Source organism: Buteo buteo, chromosome 4, assembly GCF_964188355.1.
Source record: "Buteo buteo chromosome 4, bButBut1.hap1.1, whole genome shotgun sequence".
NCBI lineage: Eukaryota > Metazoa > Chordata > Aves > Accipitriformes > Accipitridae > Buteo > Buteo buteo.
Window position 1 is genome coordinate 41,276,515 of NC_134174.1, and position 16,648 is coordinate 41,293,162.

The 16,648-nt window shown below is 42.4% G+C and overlaps 1 protein-coding gene across 8 annotated transcripts in view; it reads right to left on the reverse strand.

Moving 5' to 3' along the window:
• Positions 1-16,648, reverse strand: part of ZMIZ1 (zinc finger MIZ-type containing 1) — a 363,572-nt gene that overhangs the window by 49,836 nt on the left and 297,088 nt on the right. For all 8 annotated transcript variants that reach the window (XM_075025637.1, XM_075025638.1, XM_075025644.1 and 5 more), the window contains one exon: positions 5,015-5,159. In XM_075025637.1, the coding sequence (XP_074881738.1) occupies positions 5,015-5,159 (145 nt within the window). The remainder of the gene's footprint in view (positions 1-5,014; positions 5,160-16,648) is intronic.

Here is a 16,648-nt window from a genome sequence, read left to right on the forward strand (position 1 = left end):
AGGATTTACCATCTGTTCCGTTCCTAATTATATTTATTTCACAACTTCACAAACAGAAAGATGAAAACGCTTTGAAACAATCTTCTCTTTCACCTGAAGAGTTTTGAGTTCTTTCGCAGATTGTTCCTGTACGCCACAGCCACACGCAGCAACGAAGTGAACCCCGACTTCAAATTGATGTCTAAAACATGCACAACGTGCCTGTTTTCACAGAAGTGTGTATATGCTGCACCTGACCTTTCACTTTAACCATTTCTCTCACCCAGACATTTTTAAAGTGACTATCACTGTCAAAACCGCCTATGATGGCAAAATTGAAAAGGCAGCAACCTTTGCAGCAATTCTAACACTGTTTCTACTAGTATGTTACAGCCAGATCACTCCTGATTCTTAACAAACTATGTAAAAGCCAATCCTAACCACCCAGTAAAAATGCAGACACAGAACTGTCATTCTTTTCCAAGAGCTCCTGCTGATGTTGAAAGTTCAGCTCTTAGTAAAGTTTAAATCGGAAGAAAAAAAGGGACAAAACAAACACTAAAATAAGCACCCTTGTGAAGCAAGTCTAACCAATAAAGGGTATTTATGGCAATTGCCTGAACATAAAACAGTAATGATAATAAATAAAGCACCTACTGTAATATTGAATTACTACTTAATTTGATCTACTGTTTAATTTTCTCCAAACCTCTAGCACTAAGTAATTTGTGATAAAAATAATTTTAACTTCATATTTTTCATCAATCTTGACTGCCCTATACAGACATAACTACCCTTTGGTCACTAACTGCAAGGCAGCTGGCAATTAACTTAGAAGCCAAAATTTGGAGCGAGAGAGAAGACAATAAGAACTCGACGAATGCTCATGATAATATACCAAACTGCAACCAACAGCTGTCTATTTTCAGGTGGTTTTGTTGACAAAGTAAGCTTTGCTACAAGCTATGCAAGAAACGAGAAGCCTCCTAGGGCTTGCATAGGTCAGATCCACCTTAAACTGAACTAGGGTACAATTCCCGCTGGGACTGATGGAAAATGTACCCATTTCAAGGAAGATTCAATTTGATCCACATGTAAAGGTCCACCACGTAATGCAATGAAGTGTTAAGCAGGAACTTGATCAAAGCAAAGGAAGGTATACAATGACAATAATTTGTACTTGCATAACAGCATTTGCCAAAGACCTTATATTCATTTAAAAGTAAAAAAAATCAGCCACCTTGAGTAGCATGTTATTACAGACATTATGCCAGATCAGAAAACTACAATACAAGAAAGTTACATTACTCCATGCAAGCTATAAAGCACGAAATTTCACTCCTATGCAGAAGGGCCAGCCCAAAGACTACCAGCTCTCTATAAGTCCCCTGTAAATCCTTTAAGCTGGACTTAAATTAGAAGTTATACAGGATTAAGGAGGTGGATAGGTCTCATACTGGTCCTTCAGCACAGGAGTGAAGTTTACCCACATGAATCAGTAAAAAAGTCTAATAACAATAATAATAATAATAATATCAACAAGTCTCACACTCAAGTTTAACCTATTATTACACTATACTGATTTAAAAAAAAAAAAAAAAGTTGAGGGGTTGGTTTGTGGTTTTTTTTGAGAATCCAGTGGTCATGCTGTTCATAAAGCACAGGAGTTTGCAGTCCAATCGACCATCCTACATTAGGAAGTAGGTATTTAGCTGGATTTTTGTTCTATATGCAACAGTCGATCATTCTGTTAGTGAAAAACTAAATTTAGAAAGAAATTAGCATGATAGAGTCCTTACTCTGAAAGCACTTGTTGCATGTGCGCACATCCTTGTATGGCTTATATTCTGCTCTCTGTAAGTGCATTTGACCAACAGTATCAATATCAAAGCCCTCCTTGATCTGTCTACTTCAGTTTTCTCCCACAACTCAATTAACTTTTTAAAAATAAAAGGCTGTCCTTAAAAATAGGCCAGACCTGAATTCCCTCCAGTGTATGTGAAGACAGTTTCTTAAATATGAATCCTTAGATTTAGATTCTTGTGATATATTCTTGAGTCAGAATTTATTTTAAATAGCCGAGGTTTGTTTCAACTTTGAGACTAAGCAGCTGTGTTTCTGTAGTGCCAGGTACATCGGGATTCTAGTCCCTGACTAGAGTTCTGGGTAATTTTGTTCCTAGTTGTCGTGGTTTAACCCCAGCCAGCAACTAAGCACCACGCAGCCACTCACTCACTTCCCCCCCCCCCCCATCCAGTGGGATGGGGGAGAAAATCGGGAAAAGAAGTAAAACTCGTGGGTTGAAATAAGAATGGTTTAATAGAACAGAAAAGAAGAAACTAATAATGATAACACTAATAAAATGACAAGAGTAGTAATAAAAGGATTGGAATGTACAAATGATGTGCAGGGCAATTGCTCACCACCCGCCGACCGACACCCAGCTAGTCCCCGAGCAGCGATTCCCTCCCCCCCTTCCCAGTTCCTATACTAAATGGGACATTACACGGTATGGAATACCCTGTTGGCCAGTTTGGGTCAGGCGCCCTGGCTGTGTCCTGTGCCAACTTCTTGTGCCCCTCCAGCTTTCTCGCTGGCTGGGCATGAGAAGCTGAAAAATCCTTGACTTTAGTCTAAACACTACTGAGCAACAACTGAAAACATCAGTGTGTTATCAACATTCTTCTCATACTGAACTCAAAACATAGCACAGTACCAGCTACTAGGAAGACAGTTAACTCTATCCCAGCTGAAACCAGGACACTAGTAAAAGCAACAGCAGAAAAAGCTCTGTGTGAACAGGGGAAGGTGGGGTTTTTTTTGTCTAGTGATATTCAGCAGCTGACATGTATCTTGTATTCCCTCTGTTAAGCTACATAAGGTTCTTGAATATGCTCTTGGTTGTTCTAATTTAGTATCTAATTCTTTTATAAAATTTGAAGTAGCCGGCTACATTAATTTCTTGTAGGAAATGCAAAGCGTACTTTTTGTTTGTTTGTTTGAATTCACACAAAAACCTTGTCAATTAGAGATAAGATCCTGTGAACTTTAATACTGAGCTTTTGACCCAAATGTAATCTAATGCAAATACAAATGTTGCTTCATCAACAGCTTTATAACTGGGACTGTACTTAATTGCTTTTCATCATTCGTTTAATTCAAACAAACAGAAAACTCAATTCTTCACCCATACTTCACTACTGTCTTATAGACTGATTAAAATAAACAGTTCCAGCTGGAAAAAGAAGTTGGAGAGCCACAAGATGTCTCATTCTAATGTGCCACCTGAGAGATTTTGAGCAGTCATGGTTATGGCTAAATTACAGATGAGACAACAGCATACACTGAAGCAGCGATGCAGGTATTCCAAATCCCTAAGAGGCTGAGAAGTTATGCCACAGAAATTATGTTTCTAGAGGGGCATCTCATAGGTAAACAGCAGTAATTTAGAACTGACTCCCAGTGTCTTCCTCAGTAAAACATTTCAAGGGCAATACTCAAGAGAAACTTATAGGGACTGTTTGATACTGGGCAGGATGTTCTACTATTAGGTAGAATATTGGGTAATCTGGTATTGCCAGAAATGCTGGTATTTAGGTTTAGCAGAAGAAAGTATTTATTTTTTGACATGTGACAGAGTTTCAGTGGAAAACTGCCATGAAAGAAAACAGTTGTGCCTACCTTATCTACTAATGTAGCACAGTCCCTGCGAGATAGAACAGTGCATTCATCCTTACTTTATAGACTCTAGGGGAACAGAAGCTAAAAGGTTGGATGAGAATCAGGCATCTAAAAGCTACAAAAGTAAACCTAAGAGAGTGTATACACTGCACCACACTTTCTCTGCAGACTGGCCACTAATTTCACCTTGGCTTCTGCAAAGCTTCTCTGAAGTGCAAAAATAAGTTATTTTAGAACAGCAGGTTTTCGGTTTTGTTTTTTTTAAAGTGTGTTTACAATCAATCATTTCATAAGCAACTGAGAAAAGAAGCAAACCAAGTACTCTGAAAAGTCAGTGATACTATATTAGTTATACTACAAAAAAGGACTTTATTCTCAAGGGCTATAATAAAAGGCATAGCGTTTGCATGGTTTTCCCATAACTACGACACAAATAAGGAAAAAAACCCCAGCCTCAAACCAAAAGTGATTTCCAGACGAATTCACACATGCAAATGCACTGGTACAAAGATGTCCCTAAGCTCCATTCTAACACAAAAGTTCAAGTTACTTATGCTACCATGGAATCTAGGTACAAGGAATTTAGCCTCACCTGCACTCTTACAATCCTTTACTAACACAAGTGCCCTACATTAAAAACAATTTATACTCTTTGTGATGGCGAAAGAAAGCCTTGAAAAAAACTCCCAGAAACATACAGCATGAAATGAATGTTTAGTCCTGTCTACACTTACTCTTCAGCTTTTGCCTTGACCTAGGGTCTGCAGACAAGAAATACAAATACTGCTCTTCTACATAATTTGGTAATCAAAAGCTTCACATCTTCAGCTTCTTCTAGAGTCCTTTAATGCTCACGTTTTCCCTACATTTGTGATCCTCACCTGACGTAAGGCGGTATAGGACATTCTCCCATCTATGGCTACGCTCACTATATAATTGTTTTGTATACAATACGTTTCCAACCACACCTACAAAAACAGAACAGCAGTGAAATGTTTTCAACCTCAAGAAAAGCCAGTTGTATTTAAATAAACAGTAAGAAAATCTCTGGTGAGAGACATGTAGAAGTTTATCTCTAGGGCATAACTTGAGGTTTGAAAGCAAGCCCACTTGATCTGAGCACAGATTTGAAGATGGAAGCCTCACTTCACTATGCACCAGGCAATAGTGAAGACAAAACCCAAGTTTATTTAGTATTTGCTGTAATTACAGATCCCCTGTTGTCTGTAGTGCTGTTCAGTGCATGAAACAATGTAGCTACCTCCATCAATGGTAAGAAGCATTTCAATTAACAAATCTGTCATGCGGTACATTTGTAAAGGCTGCCACTCTTATGGACTGGGCTGAGACTCACCTATGAGAGAGGGTAGGTTTCATGGAGCTCATAGAGTTCATGGGGGGTTGCATGGGTAGCTTCCCTGGAGGATCGTTCTGCCGGCTTTTCTGGTGGCGAAGCAGTAAGAGTCGTCCCAGCTCCTCACACCACGACGAAAGCAGCGCTGCACAAACAGAACACAATGACAGTAAGTGCACAACTGAAGAACCACACAGCTGAATGCAGATGCAAGCTACTGTAACAGGAGTCACAATCTGAACAGACAAACCCCAGGAGTTAAAAGCTTGTCCACGAACCACCACTCACATTATTATCCTATCAAACTGAGTCTGTAATTGCCCTACACTATCATTACAATGTTTTTACACAAGTTAACAAACAACTCTGCACAGCCCGGGAGGCACAAGAGAACTCGTCTGAGCTGACTGGCACAGAGATGAAGAATGGATGAGGCACAAGGACATGGGATAGCTGTTGTGAGTGAAAAAAGACAGAGAAGAACTCATTTCACACTAATAGAAACGTAACAAAAACATACAGAAGACATCATTCACAGAGGGGAACAAAGAACAACAAGATCTCTTTTCTGTTTGGCTATTTTTGTGCAAAAGATTAATCGGAGAGGCATGAAGAGAAACCCATGTCCAGGAATTCATTTCCGAAACTGCTATCAGCTACCAGTCTTGAATAAACAGGAGAATATGGCCACACTGATGTATGGATACAAAGTTAGGCACTTAAGTCTATATTTGATCCAGCACAACCCCTAAATGGGTATTTCCATTATGTGCCTAATCTTCTGGTCAATGAGGGTAATTCTGTGCTTACAGGAAAATCACGCTTATAAACTATGAAGATGCAGAGGTTTCCTAGAGAGATGAAAAGCTTGCAATGCCCTCTGAAAACATGAAAGGGGCCATTATCTCTGAAAACATGGCCTCTCTCTTATGCGCCCACACTCAGAAAAGACCAGACCCTGTTACAGAAACCACCTACTTTGCAGTAAGCAGAGCCCCAGAAAGTGACTGCGGGTGAAATCTGGCTCCCATGAGTGCACTCAGCCAAGACATCCCACTGAAGCCTCCAGCAACACCCAACAGAGCCTCAGAGCTGCCTGTTTAATTCCAGCATCAGAAGTGGCTCTGGTAAAAAGTCACCAAGGTATGACACGGTGAAGAGTTTCACCAGAACGAAGTGCAAACTAATTGCAAAATTCTGCAGTTGAAGAAACGTTCTCAAGTGGAAGTGCTGGGGGTTTTTCCTTCTTTAAAGATTGCTTTATAAAACCCTCAGAACAAAAAATGCTTTCTATTTAATTTTTAACTAAGTGCTCTCCTGAGGTTTTATGAACCGAACACAAATCAACAGATTGCACAAGTAGGTGAGAACCAGAAAACTACTCAAAACCCAAGCTGCCGCAGCGGTTTAAAGTTAGAGAGCTCAATGTGTAATTTTAGGCTTGCTGGTTTAAAAGAGACAAGTGCAGAATTCTCTAAATTTGAGGCTTTTATTTTTCAGTTCTTGTTTTTCTAATGGTTGTCTTTTCACCAAACAGCATAACCATAAGCAGTAGCAAACTATCATTTCAGGGTACACCACCTTCTTTTTACAGTACCTACTCACAGATACTGTTAACACAGAACAAATTCCAAAGAGACTAATTGTAAAGTCATATTTGGGGGGGCGGGGGAGAAGGAACCTGCTTTGCCAAGAATACCCACAAATATGATTTTTCAGTACAGAAAACAATTGGAATTTCTCAAATTTAATGGCCACACAAGCAAAATACTTAAATCCCAGGCCATTCTTGTGAATTAGTCACACATTTGGACAAAGGAGAGGTGGTAATTTCATTGCATTTATCAAGTGGAAGGTCAAGAGCGGTGTGTAGGGAGGCATTTTAGAGCTCTGCTGTGACAAAAAGGGGACAGTGCTCCCTTATGTAACTAAATATGGTCATTCGGAAATTGTCAGCCTCACATGTAGCCTACAGAAAGTGTTCCCCAGAGCTCTGAAACGTTCCAGCAACGAGTGTCAGTCTAAGCCGCTTCTCTATTAGCCAAGGAATCTGTCAACAAGCATTTGATCAAATTATACTCACCTTTTATCCCTGGCATATCATTACTAATATGCCAGTGACAAAGGCCCCCCTCCCCCTTTTCCAGCTGCCTGGCGATACAAATCCCTGCCTTGTAGAGTTTCTTCCCGCGCACCATGGCCACTTGAGCTCTGAGAAACACGAACGAAGTATTCTGCTGAACGCTAAATGCAGCCGTCACAGAGTAATAGTGGATGCTGAGCACTTCCACAGCTGAGTGTAATTACTACAGCATCAAATGGAAATCGTCCATCTTAAATGAGGCTTTGATGGGAGGAGGGAGCTGCTCCTTCTGCACACCTATATGCACTTGACAAATAAGATAAAAGCAACAACCCAACAGGTCTGAGGGCATGCATCTGCAAACAAAAGCCAAACCTGCTTGGAAAAAAAGCAGAGAACTCCAGGAAAAGGAATATGCCAATGAGAGAGCATTGCTTTGGTGAGGTGAAGATAAGAAAAGATCTTAATGAGTTATTACTACCACCAATATCCAGTACACACATTTATAAAAGTGAAATGTAAACCATCAAAGAACAAAGAGGTCCTGAAGATAAGCTGGATGGTTTCATTCTACAAGTTATCTGGAGAGGACTCATGTTTTTAGAAACTAAGAGACTGAAGGTATAAAACGTAGCAGCTTTACTCATCCCTATCACAGCAGTCATTACAGAGAGGTTTAACCTTTCCTCCCCCAGAACATTTCGACTCATGTACCATGTATAATAATCGCTCTTTTCCCTGAATCGGTGTTTGTGCATGGAATGAAAACAGAGCTGTTACCAGTCCCCCTCTATCATGCTCAGTAGGAGCAAGAACCCTCTAAAGGAATCTGCTCTCCTCTGCTGGAAATGCTGGGGCAGCCTCCCATGTCCCCTGCCCCATCCACCTCCACCGCTCTGCTCTCCGCTTGGTAAGATGAATATATACCCCACATGCACATCTGGTACAGCTGGCTTCTGGAGAACATCACTTCCTGGGCTATTCAAGCAAGATGAAACAAACTCAAAATGAATTTACAGATTACACTATTCATCTTTAGTGTACTTAGTTACTGCTTTTTATGCTGACAGTATTAGGCGCATCTCAACTCATTTACACTCAAAGCACGAGAAATTCAGTACCCTACTATAATGAACAGATAAAGCAGCAAGCACAAAGGACAGCTACAGATGGTGCCAACAGTCAGTCTCTCCCTCTCATAGCACAGCCAAGCAGCTGCTTTTTCTCCCCCCCTCCGCCCCTCCTCCTTGTACAACAGGAGCACAGATTTTGCAGATGGACCATCCACACCGTCTCTCGCAGCCTCTTGCTGCGGCAGTTTAATGATCAGATTTAAATCGTGTTCCTGTGCTGCATTGCTACAATGTCCCTTGCATATAATGATGTGGCTTTCCTGCTAAAGTTGAAGTCAACTGTTGCAATGGGAAGAAAGGAAAAATCGTTAAACATGCACCCCCCTCCGCCCCCGTATGCAGCCCAGGTGTAAAATACAACCTGGTTAATACACCAGAATTGACGTGTTCAACCCCTGTTCAGTCACAGGGCTCTGCCAGTTCATGCCAAAAGATGCAAAATAATGGCAATCAAATGACATGCTGACAATTTAAGTGTATTCACACATTTATTTGGCTTAAAGGGACACACTCTGGGATGATTGGTGCAGTATTTGACCTACTTTTCTCCATCTGCAAAACCTGTATCATTCTTAATGGGATTGCGTTTTACTTTAAGCGTTGATGCATTTTCATAGGAATAAATCAATACTGATTTGCTAACAATGACTGCATTAGGAAACCAACACAGAAATGAGCAGCCTCAGCTTTCACATCTGTGAAACAGAAAGATTTAAAAATGAGAGAAATTTCAATTGTGAGTAGCCCAAGGGGTTTCTCTAAGGAAGCAAGAGAAAAAAACCGTTCAGAGATATTCAGCTTGCTGCCACCCAGTCCCATTTTTGTTTCTCCTTTCTCTGAAGAGGACCAGACGTTGCAAGAGTGTGTCTCAGCACAGAACGTGACTGACCTCTCCTTAAAATACTCAGAAATACTCCCACACACCCAGAGTTGGCCACACCTTATGTCCTTCTGGATGCCTCCAATAGTTTTAAACACTTTCATTGAAAAAAATCGTAAGATATCACAACGTATCCCCACTGGGATCCTGGGGACGAGGAGAGAGAAGGGGGCTGGAAGGCAAAGATTCCCCCCCCCATCCTGAGTCACATTTCAAGCATTTCTCTGCAACCACAGAGCTAAGCCTTGCTTGAAAGAGAAAGGAAGCAATTGTTATTTAATCCCCTGCCTCTAGGAGCCAGGTCTTTAGGAACGTGCCAAATACCACAAGATTTGTGACACAATTATTAGGACTGGCCACATCCCCTGGTACTGTTCCTTTCCTGTGAGGGCCCTTTTGTGCCGAAAACCTGCCAGGCAGTACAGAAACAAAGGCCTCTACTGCCCGCTCCATGGCACCTTCCTGTCCCTCAGAGCCATGCATGCCTGTCACCCAGCAGCAGCATCACAACCACTTTAGAAGCGCCGGGTCCTTCCATTAGGAACACCAAGGAGTTCAAGCTGGGGGAAGCCATGGATCATGCCCAGGCTGCCCACGCCACTTCTTTCTTCTTGACGACAAATGGTGCCAGTATATTTGCAAAAATTACGTGATGGATGCTGATGGACGCAGCTCAAAGGATAGTTTATAGCCATAGCATCGAATATTGGTACAGCCCATTACAAACCCTTTTGGGCCAGGAAACAGAAAGGGGATGGAAAACAGGGTAAGCGATCAATGCTGCCCCATAGATTCACTAATGCATTTCATTAGCTGCATCCACACCAGCACCGATAGCTGCAATCCTGTTAACTGACTGATTTAACTCGGCGCGGTGCAAAGTGCCATAGTAAGCATCTCCAGGTGAACGAGCCAGTGGGCTCCCTAGAAAGCAAAACACAGAGAAGCACGGTGCTAATCTATTTACCTATTATGATACCCTAGTATTAGTTACAGCTTATCACCTCAGTAAATCGCTGCCTCTTGTTAGGGAATGTGCTTAAAGGTGCAGCAAACTGTTATTTACAGGCAGACACTGTATTTACAGCCACAAAGACAGGTAAGGAGAGGATAGGACAACAGCTCAGTAATTTCAATGCCTTCTGCTTCCCGGGAGACTGCTGGAGGAGCACAATAGGATTACCACTTCCTTGCTGCAGTTAAGCTGCAGGAGATAGTTCAATAGGCAGACCGGCAGACCTGCATTTCTTACTCACTGCAATGAAAATATTAGGAAAGAGGAGGAGTTTGATTCAGAGACCTATCTATTCAGCACTGTCTCACTAGTTTGGTTTTGTGTCTCAGAAGGAAAATCATTTGGCTGAAAAGATATTTACAGCATAAGTAAGAAAATACAACATTTTTTTGCAGATCATATCCATTAATTTTATATTGCTCTTAGAAACAAATTTGTATTTTTTACATGGAGAATTCCAGGTAAGCGGTATACAGAGCTACCCAGGACTTTCTATCCTCTTCTGTATAGACTGCAGTCTAAATACAGTTTTTATAAATCATCCAGTGAGATAATTTGGTGGGGCAGAAAGGGAAGCAGCGAAGAGAAGAGAAGGAGAGGAGAGGAAATAACTATTGTCTTGGTTATTTAAGAATGTTATTCCTTCAATGCAGAAAAATGGAACTATATACTGTTTGGAAAAATATATTAAAAATGTTAACCACCTAATGCTCAATGTGCTGTAATATTAGATAAATAACTTCAATTGCATTAAAAGGATGGAATCTTTGTCCACAATTTTGGGAAGCAGTAAATTGGATGTTCTCCTCGTGTTTTAAAAGCCATTTTGCTTTTAAAGAGCTGGGGAAAAAAGAGAGGGAGAAACTGGTCACCACAAACTATTTCAAGGATTGATTTTCCTGCAGCTCTCCTCCTCACACACTCCAGCAGAGCCTGGCAATGGCTGGCTAACCTGTTGGACAGGCAGTCCAGGCAGGAAAGCAAGGCCATAAAGGAAACAGGATGTAACTATCCATTAGGAGAAATTCAGAGTATGCGTGTTTGCCCCTCCTCTTCAGTTCTTTCAAGGTGCCGCTACATGTCCTAACCCTGTGACAGGCAAGCCCTATCCCTGTCATTACACAAGCTTCTGCTCTGTATCTGCCTCAAAGCCGAGAGCACAAAAGGAGTATGTATAATACCAACTACAAAGCCGAAGTAGTCATTTCTCAGCAGCCTAGCTGTTCAAGATGGACTCGCAACGGTTCCCAGGGAGTCCACCCCTCCTCCCAGGCCTACCCCTCTGGCTGCCAGCAGATGCCCACTCCTCAAGCAGGGGCACAGGGCACAGAGTCGGCGCTTGCTCCCAGGTGTTTGCTCCAACTCGTCCCGGGAGGCTTACACCCCAGCTGGCTGCTTTTTTTCAAGCAGCTGAGGACTCTGCTTGCTGTTCTCTGTCAGGCAAAATCAGTGATGTTAGCTTAAACAGTCCAAGTAAATAAGCTCGATTAAACTGACTGATTTTATCTGAAGTTGCAAGTACCAATACAAACTTGCTCCACTAGTAGAGTAGTGAGGAGAGCAAGTTTTATCTTTGGTACCACCTCCAAATGCACACAGGTGTAAAAAGTGCTAGTCCCAGCAACTGCACAGCAAACTGTGTGGAACTGAATTCCCCAGCAGAGCAAAGGGGGTGGCTGGCTCAAACCCTGCTTTGGGAGGCATGAACCACCCCGCTAATTGCAACAGGAACACAAAGTCAACAGCCACGGTTCAACAATGTCAAATGGTATGATACGTGTTTCTACCACTAATATCCAAGTAATGTCCTTTATCACCAATGCCTCCTTCATTACTATAGCTACAGCTGTGTCCTGCAGAAATACCCAGCTTTGCCCCACTAGGATCTATAATGCAGTTATGTATTATCATTAAAAAGCCAAACACCACACAGGTTTGTAGCAAAATAGGTAACACGGGGAATGCCTAATTAAACTGAATGTAATATCAAATTAATTAACAGAGGTTTTACTCAATAAAACCCTTACTGCAAACCTGAGAGTTATCTAGCATGTGCTTTCAAGGATGCTGCATGGGAGTGACACCATGTACAAGTCTGGTCTTGAATATGGTCCAGCTTGCCTCGGCGTATCTTCAGCCCTTCACAAATACCTTTCAAGACATATATATATAGGCTTCCCCAAAAGCTCTTGCCAATTGGAATATTACAGGCTGAAGACACGGATTTGAATACTGCTATCCTCATCCCATGACTTCAGTGGAACTGGGATTCCCCAGTTTCCTTCTACACTTGCCAAAACTTGGCAGAGCATCTTACCAGATTCACTACATTAACTTTGAAGTAATACATTACAAAACATAGCAACAATGGCTCAATTTGGCAAGCACAAAACACTCTGTACGGATCCAGATAAAATACGTAAGCATCTCATTTAGGCTTAGCTGTACCCACGTTGCTACATCTGAAAACATGCCCCATTATAAAAAGACGACAAAGCTGGTGAAGGGCCACCAGCAAGTGAATTTTGGATATGGCTTTCCAAAGGAAATGCACTCCAATAGCATAGGCTGCTTGTTTTCTTACTCATCCCATTGTTGGTTTCACTGCTTAGATTTCAAACAACAGTGTCTTTCATTACTGCTATATGCTTTTATTTGGTAATGCCAGTTCTAGTCATCAACAGATTTCACACAATAATACAGGCATCTGAAAAATGGAAGTGACTCACTTTAACCCATCTTTGCCTACATTCAAACTAGTGACCTGTAGGTGAGACGCTCAGTTTTACTTAATCCATCCTGAGCCCTCCAATTACTGCTGTAAACAACTCCTGAGCTAACACTATCTACTAACACCCAAAAGTGCTAGAAAAAAATACCAAAGGCATTTAACCAGAGTTTGAACACAGGGAATCCATGCACAATCAGTATGGCAATGAAAGTCTGGAAAAGGGAATATCTAGTGGCTGTCTTCAAAAAAGGGAAAGGAGTAACCGCAGAACTGGAGGTTCAGTTTCCTACTGGGGAAAAATAACCCAAACTATTCAAAAGGACCAAGAGGAAGGTAAAAAATGAGTAACAACCAAAATGGATTTGTCAGGAACAAATTACACCCCACTTCTGTACTTTCTTTATACTAGCAGACAAGAGACCTCAAGCACAGATTAGTTTGATTTTAGTGAGGCTTCAGTTCTGCTTTACATAACATTCTTACAAATAAACGTGGGAAATAAGGTCTAGCTGAACACAACACAAAATGGCTGGAAACTTAAGCTTACCAAACTATTAAACCAACGATCAGTAATAGAAACAAGCATTATCGGATGGGGTTTTGCAGGAGCTTGTTCTAGATCTGAAATTACTGAATGCTTCATTTATGGATATCAGTGATGCAGACGGATAAAGGGCTAAAATACGTTCTTAGTCAAGGTACAGATGGTACAAGCTGGAAAGAAGCATCAGTTCACTGCAGAAATTTGGTGTTGGAATCATCTTGAAAAGCTGGAGAAATGTTCTGAAACTATGTCCAACAGGGACAAGTACAAAGTACGACACTGTCCACCTTCCCAACAACAGGGTGAGAACCACCTCCGAAGGCAGGAATTCTTGGAAGTGGAGCTGAAGGCAGTAGCTGTGCAGTGGCTGAGCCATGACATGCTGCTGCAGCGAACTCAACCAGCCTCCTTGGCTGCACAAGTGGAAGCCAAGTCTGAAAGATGCACAGTTCTCCTTTCACTCTACCCCACCACAATGTGCAGCCACAGAAGGGGGAGAAAAGTCATCAGAATAATTAGGAAAAAAAGTATCACTATAACCTGCAAGAAAAGATTGCATGGAGTAGGGGTTTTGGTGGTTTTGTTTTGTTTTTAGAAGAGGGAAGATTGACAGCAGTATTCCAATCTACTGAGTAACAAAGCATTATCCATATAACACAGTAGAAACACCAAAATATAATACACAAACAGATAGAAAAGACACAGGCTAAGTATTAGGAGCATCCTAATGATCCTAAATGCCCTAAAGGGGTAAGTTGAGGAATTTCCATGAATGGAGATGCTGTGGAAAGGTCAGATAAATATCCAGCAAGAATGGTATTAGGGTTTCTTCAGGCAAGGGGGCATAGCATACATGACTTTTTGAAGTCTTTTACAATGAAATGAATCTATGATTGTGAACATAGGAATTTCAACCAAACAGCCTGCATTGGAAAAATATTTAAATCTGGCTTCTATTTATAATTATTACAAAAAGACAAGAAATGTAAAAAATACTTAACATCTCAGTTACAGAGTGGGGTGTTCCTGCAGAGACTGCTGAAGTGGCAATCCAGCTATATGGCTTGCTGGCTAAGTTTTGAAGATGAAAGAAACCGAGAGCAGGTGATGTGCTGCTGAAGGTCACACCATTTGTGACAGAATGAGTCCCAGAACAGAGATGATCATACACCTTCCTCTCTTTGCAAGGAAAAACCACAACCACCACATCAAGGGGTTACTGCTTTGTGCCCGCAGTCTCTGTGCCTGCCATGGAACATTTTCAAACAGCAACTGTAAAACATCTGGAGAGGCTTTCAAGGAGGAAAAAAAAATTACAAAACCCACACAACCAAAATTTATAGCAGAAACGTGTTTCCAAAGTTAACATTCTCAGAACTTCTGAGAAGGACCAAAAGCTATTTTAGGAACTTTTGCTTCTTGGTTCTGCAGTCTCACTCTTTGCTTTAATTTTACATTATTTTACATTTTATGGGAAAAGAATGTTTTATCAGGTGTCATCAGAATTTTTTTATTTTTGTACAATTAGTGTAATACAGCCTTTGCCAACTTCTCTTTAAGTACTAAAGGAAAAAAAAAATGTTAAGTTGTCAAAGTTGGGGGTTGCAGGACCATTTTTCACACTATACAAACTTCAAACTTGCACAGAACTGAGCCGACAGCACCCTGACCCTATCCTTGCATCTTGTTTTTCACTCTGAAAGAAAAATTACAACTATGTGATGGGTTGACTCTGGCTGAACGCCAGGTGCCCACCAAAGCTGTTCTATCACTCCCCCATCCTCAGCTGGACAGGGGAGAGAAAAATATAACAAAAACTTGTGGGTCAAGACAAGGACAGGAGAGATCATTCACTAATTACCATCACGGGCAAAACAGACTCAGCTTAGGGAAAATTAGCTCAATTTATTACAAATCAGCCAGAGTAAGGTAATGAGAAATAAAACAAAATCTCAGAATACCTTCCCACCACCCCTCCCTTCTTCCCGGGCACAACTTCACTCCCGGATTTCTCCACCAAGCCCCCCCAGCGGCACAAGGGGGACAGGGATGGGGTTTACGGTCATCACACGTTATTTTCTGCCGCTTCACCTCCTCAGGGTGAGGGCTGATCACACTCTTCCCCTGCTCCAGCGTGGGGTCCCACCCACGGGAGACAGTCCTCCACGAATGTCTCCAACGTGGGCCATTCCCACGGGCTGCAGTTCTTCATGAACTGCTCCAGCATGGGTCCTTTCCACGGTGTGCAGTCCTTCAGGAGCACACTGCTCCAGCACGGGTCCCCCACGGGGTCACAAGTCCTGCCAGAAAACCTGCTCCACGGGCTCCTCTCTCCGCAGATCCGCAGGTCCTGCCAGGAACCTGCTCCAGCACGGGGTTCCCACGGGGTCACAGCCTCCTTCGGGAAGCCACCTGCTCCGGCGTGGGGTCCTCCCCGGGCTGCAGGTGGAGATCTGCTCCACCGTGGACCTCCCTGGACTGCAGGGGGACAGCCTGCCTCACCAGGGTCTTCACCACGGGCTGCAGGGGAATCTCCGCTCCGGCGCCTGGAGCATCTCCTCCCCCTCCTTCTTCACTGACCTTGGTGTCCACAGGCTTGTTTCTCTTACATGTTCTCACTCCTCTCTCCAGCAGCTGTTTCCCACTGTCCCAACTTTTTTTCCTTCTTAAAAATGTTATCACAGAGGCGTTACCACTATCACTGATTGGCTCGGCCTTGGCTGGCGGCGGGTCCATCTCAGAGCCGGCTGGTATGGGCTCGCTCTCTCTCGAACACAGGGGAAGCTTCCAGCAGCTTCTTACAGAAGCCACCCCTGTAACCCCCCCCACTACCAAAACCTTGCCACATAAAACCAACACAATGTGCTGAGCATGAAAACAGTTAAGGACATCAGCAAAGAGAAACTCAGCCTACAGGAGTTTTTAACTGACTTATTTCTGTTTGAACAATGCTGAGCAGACAGACATGCACATGCACTGCAATTTCAAGGCAGCGACATTTCCCATCTCACTGCCCAGTTAATGCATTAAGTTTTCTAACAAAGTGTGCTGGTTTTGGCTGGGATAGAGTTAATTTTCTTCACAGTAGCTGGTATGGGGCTATGCTTTGGATTTGTGCTGGAAACAGTGTTGATAACACAGAGGGATGTTTCAGTTACTGCTGAGCAGCGTTTACACAGAGCCAAGGGCTTTTCTGCTCCTCACCCCACCCCACCAGCGAGGAGACTGGGCGGCACAAGAAATTGGGA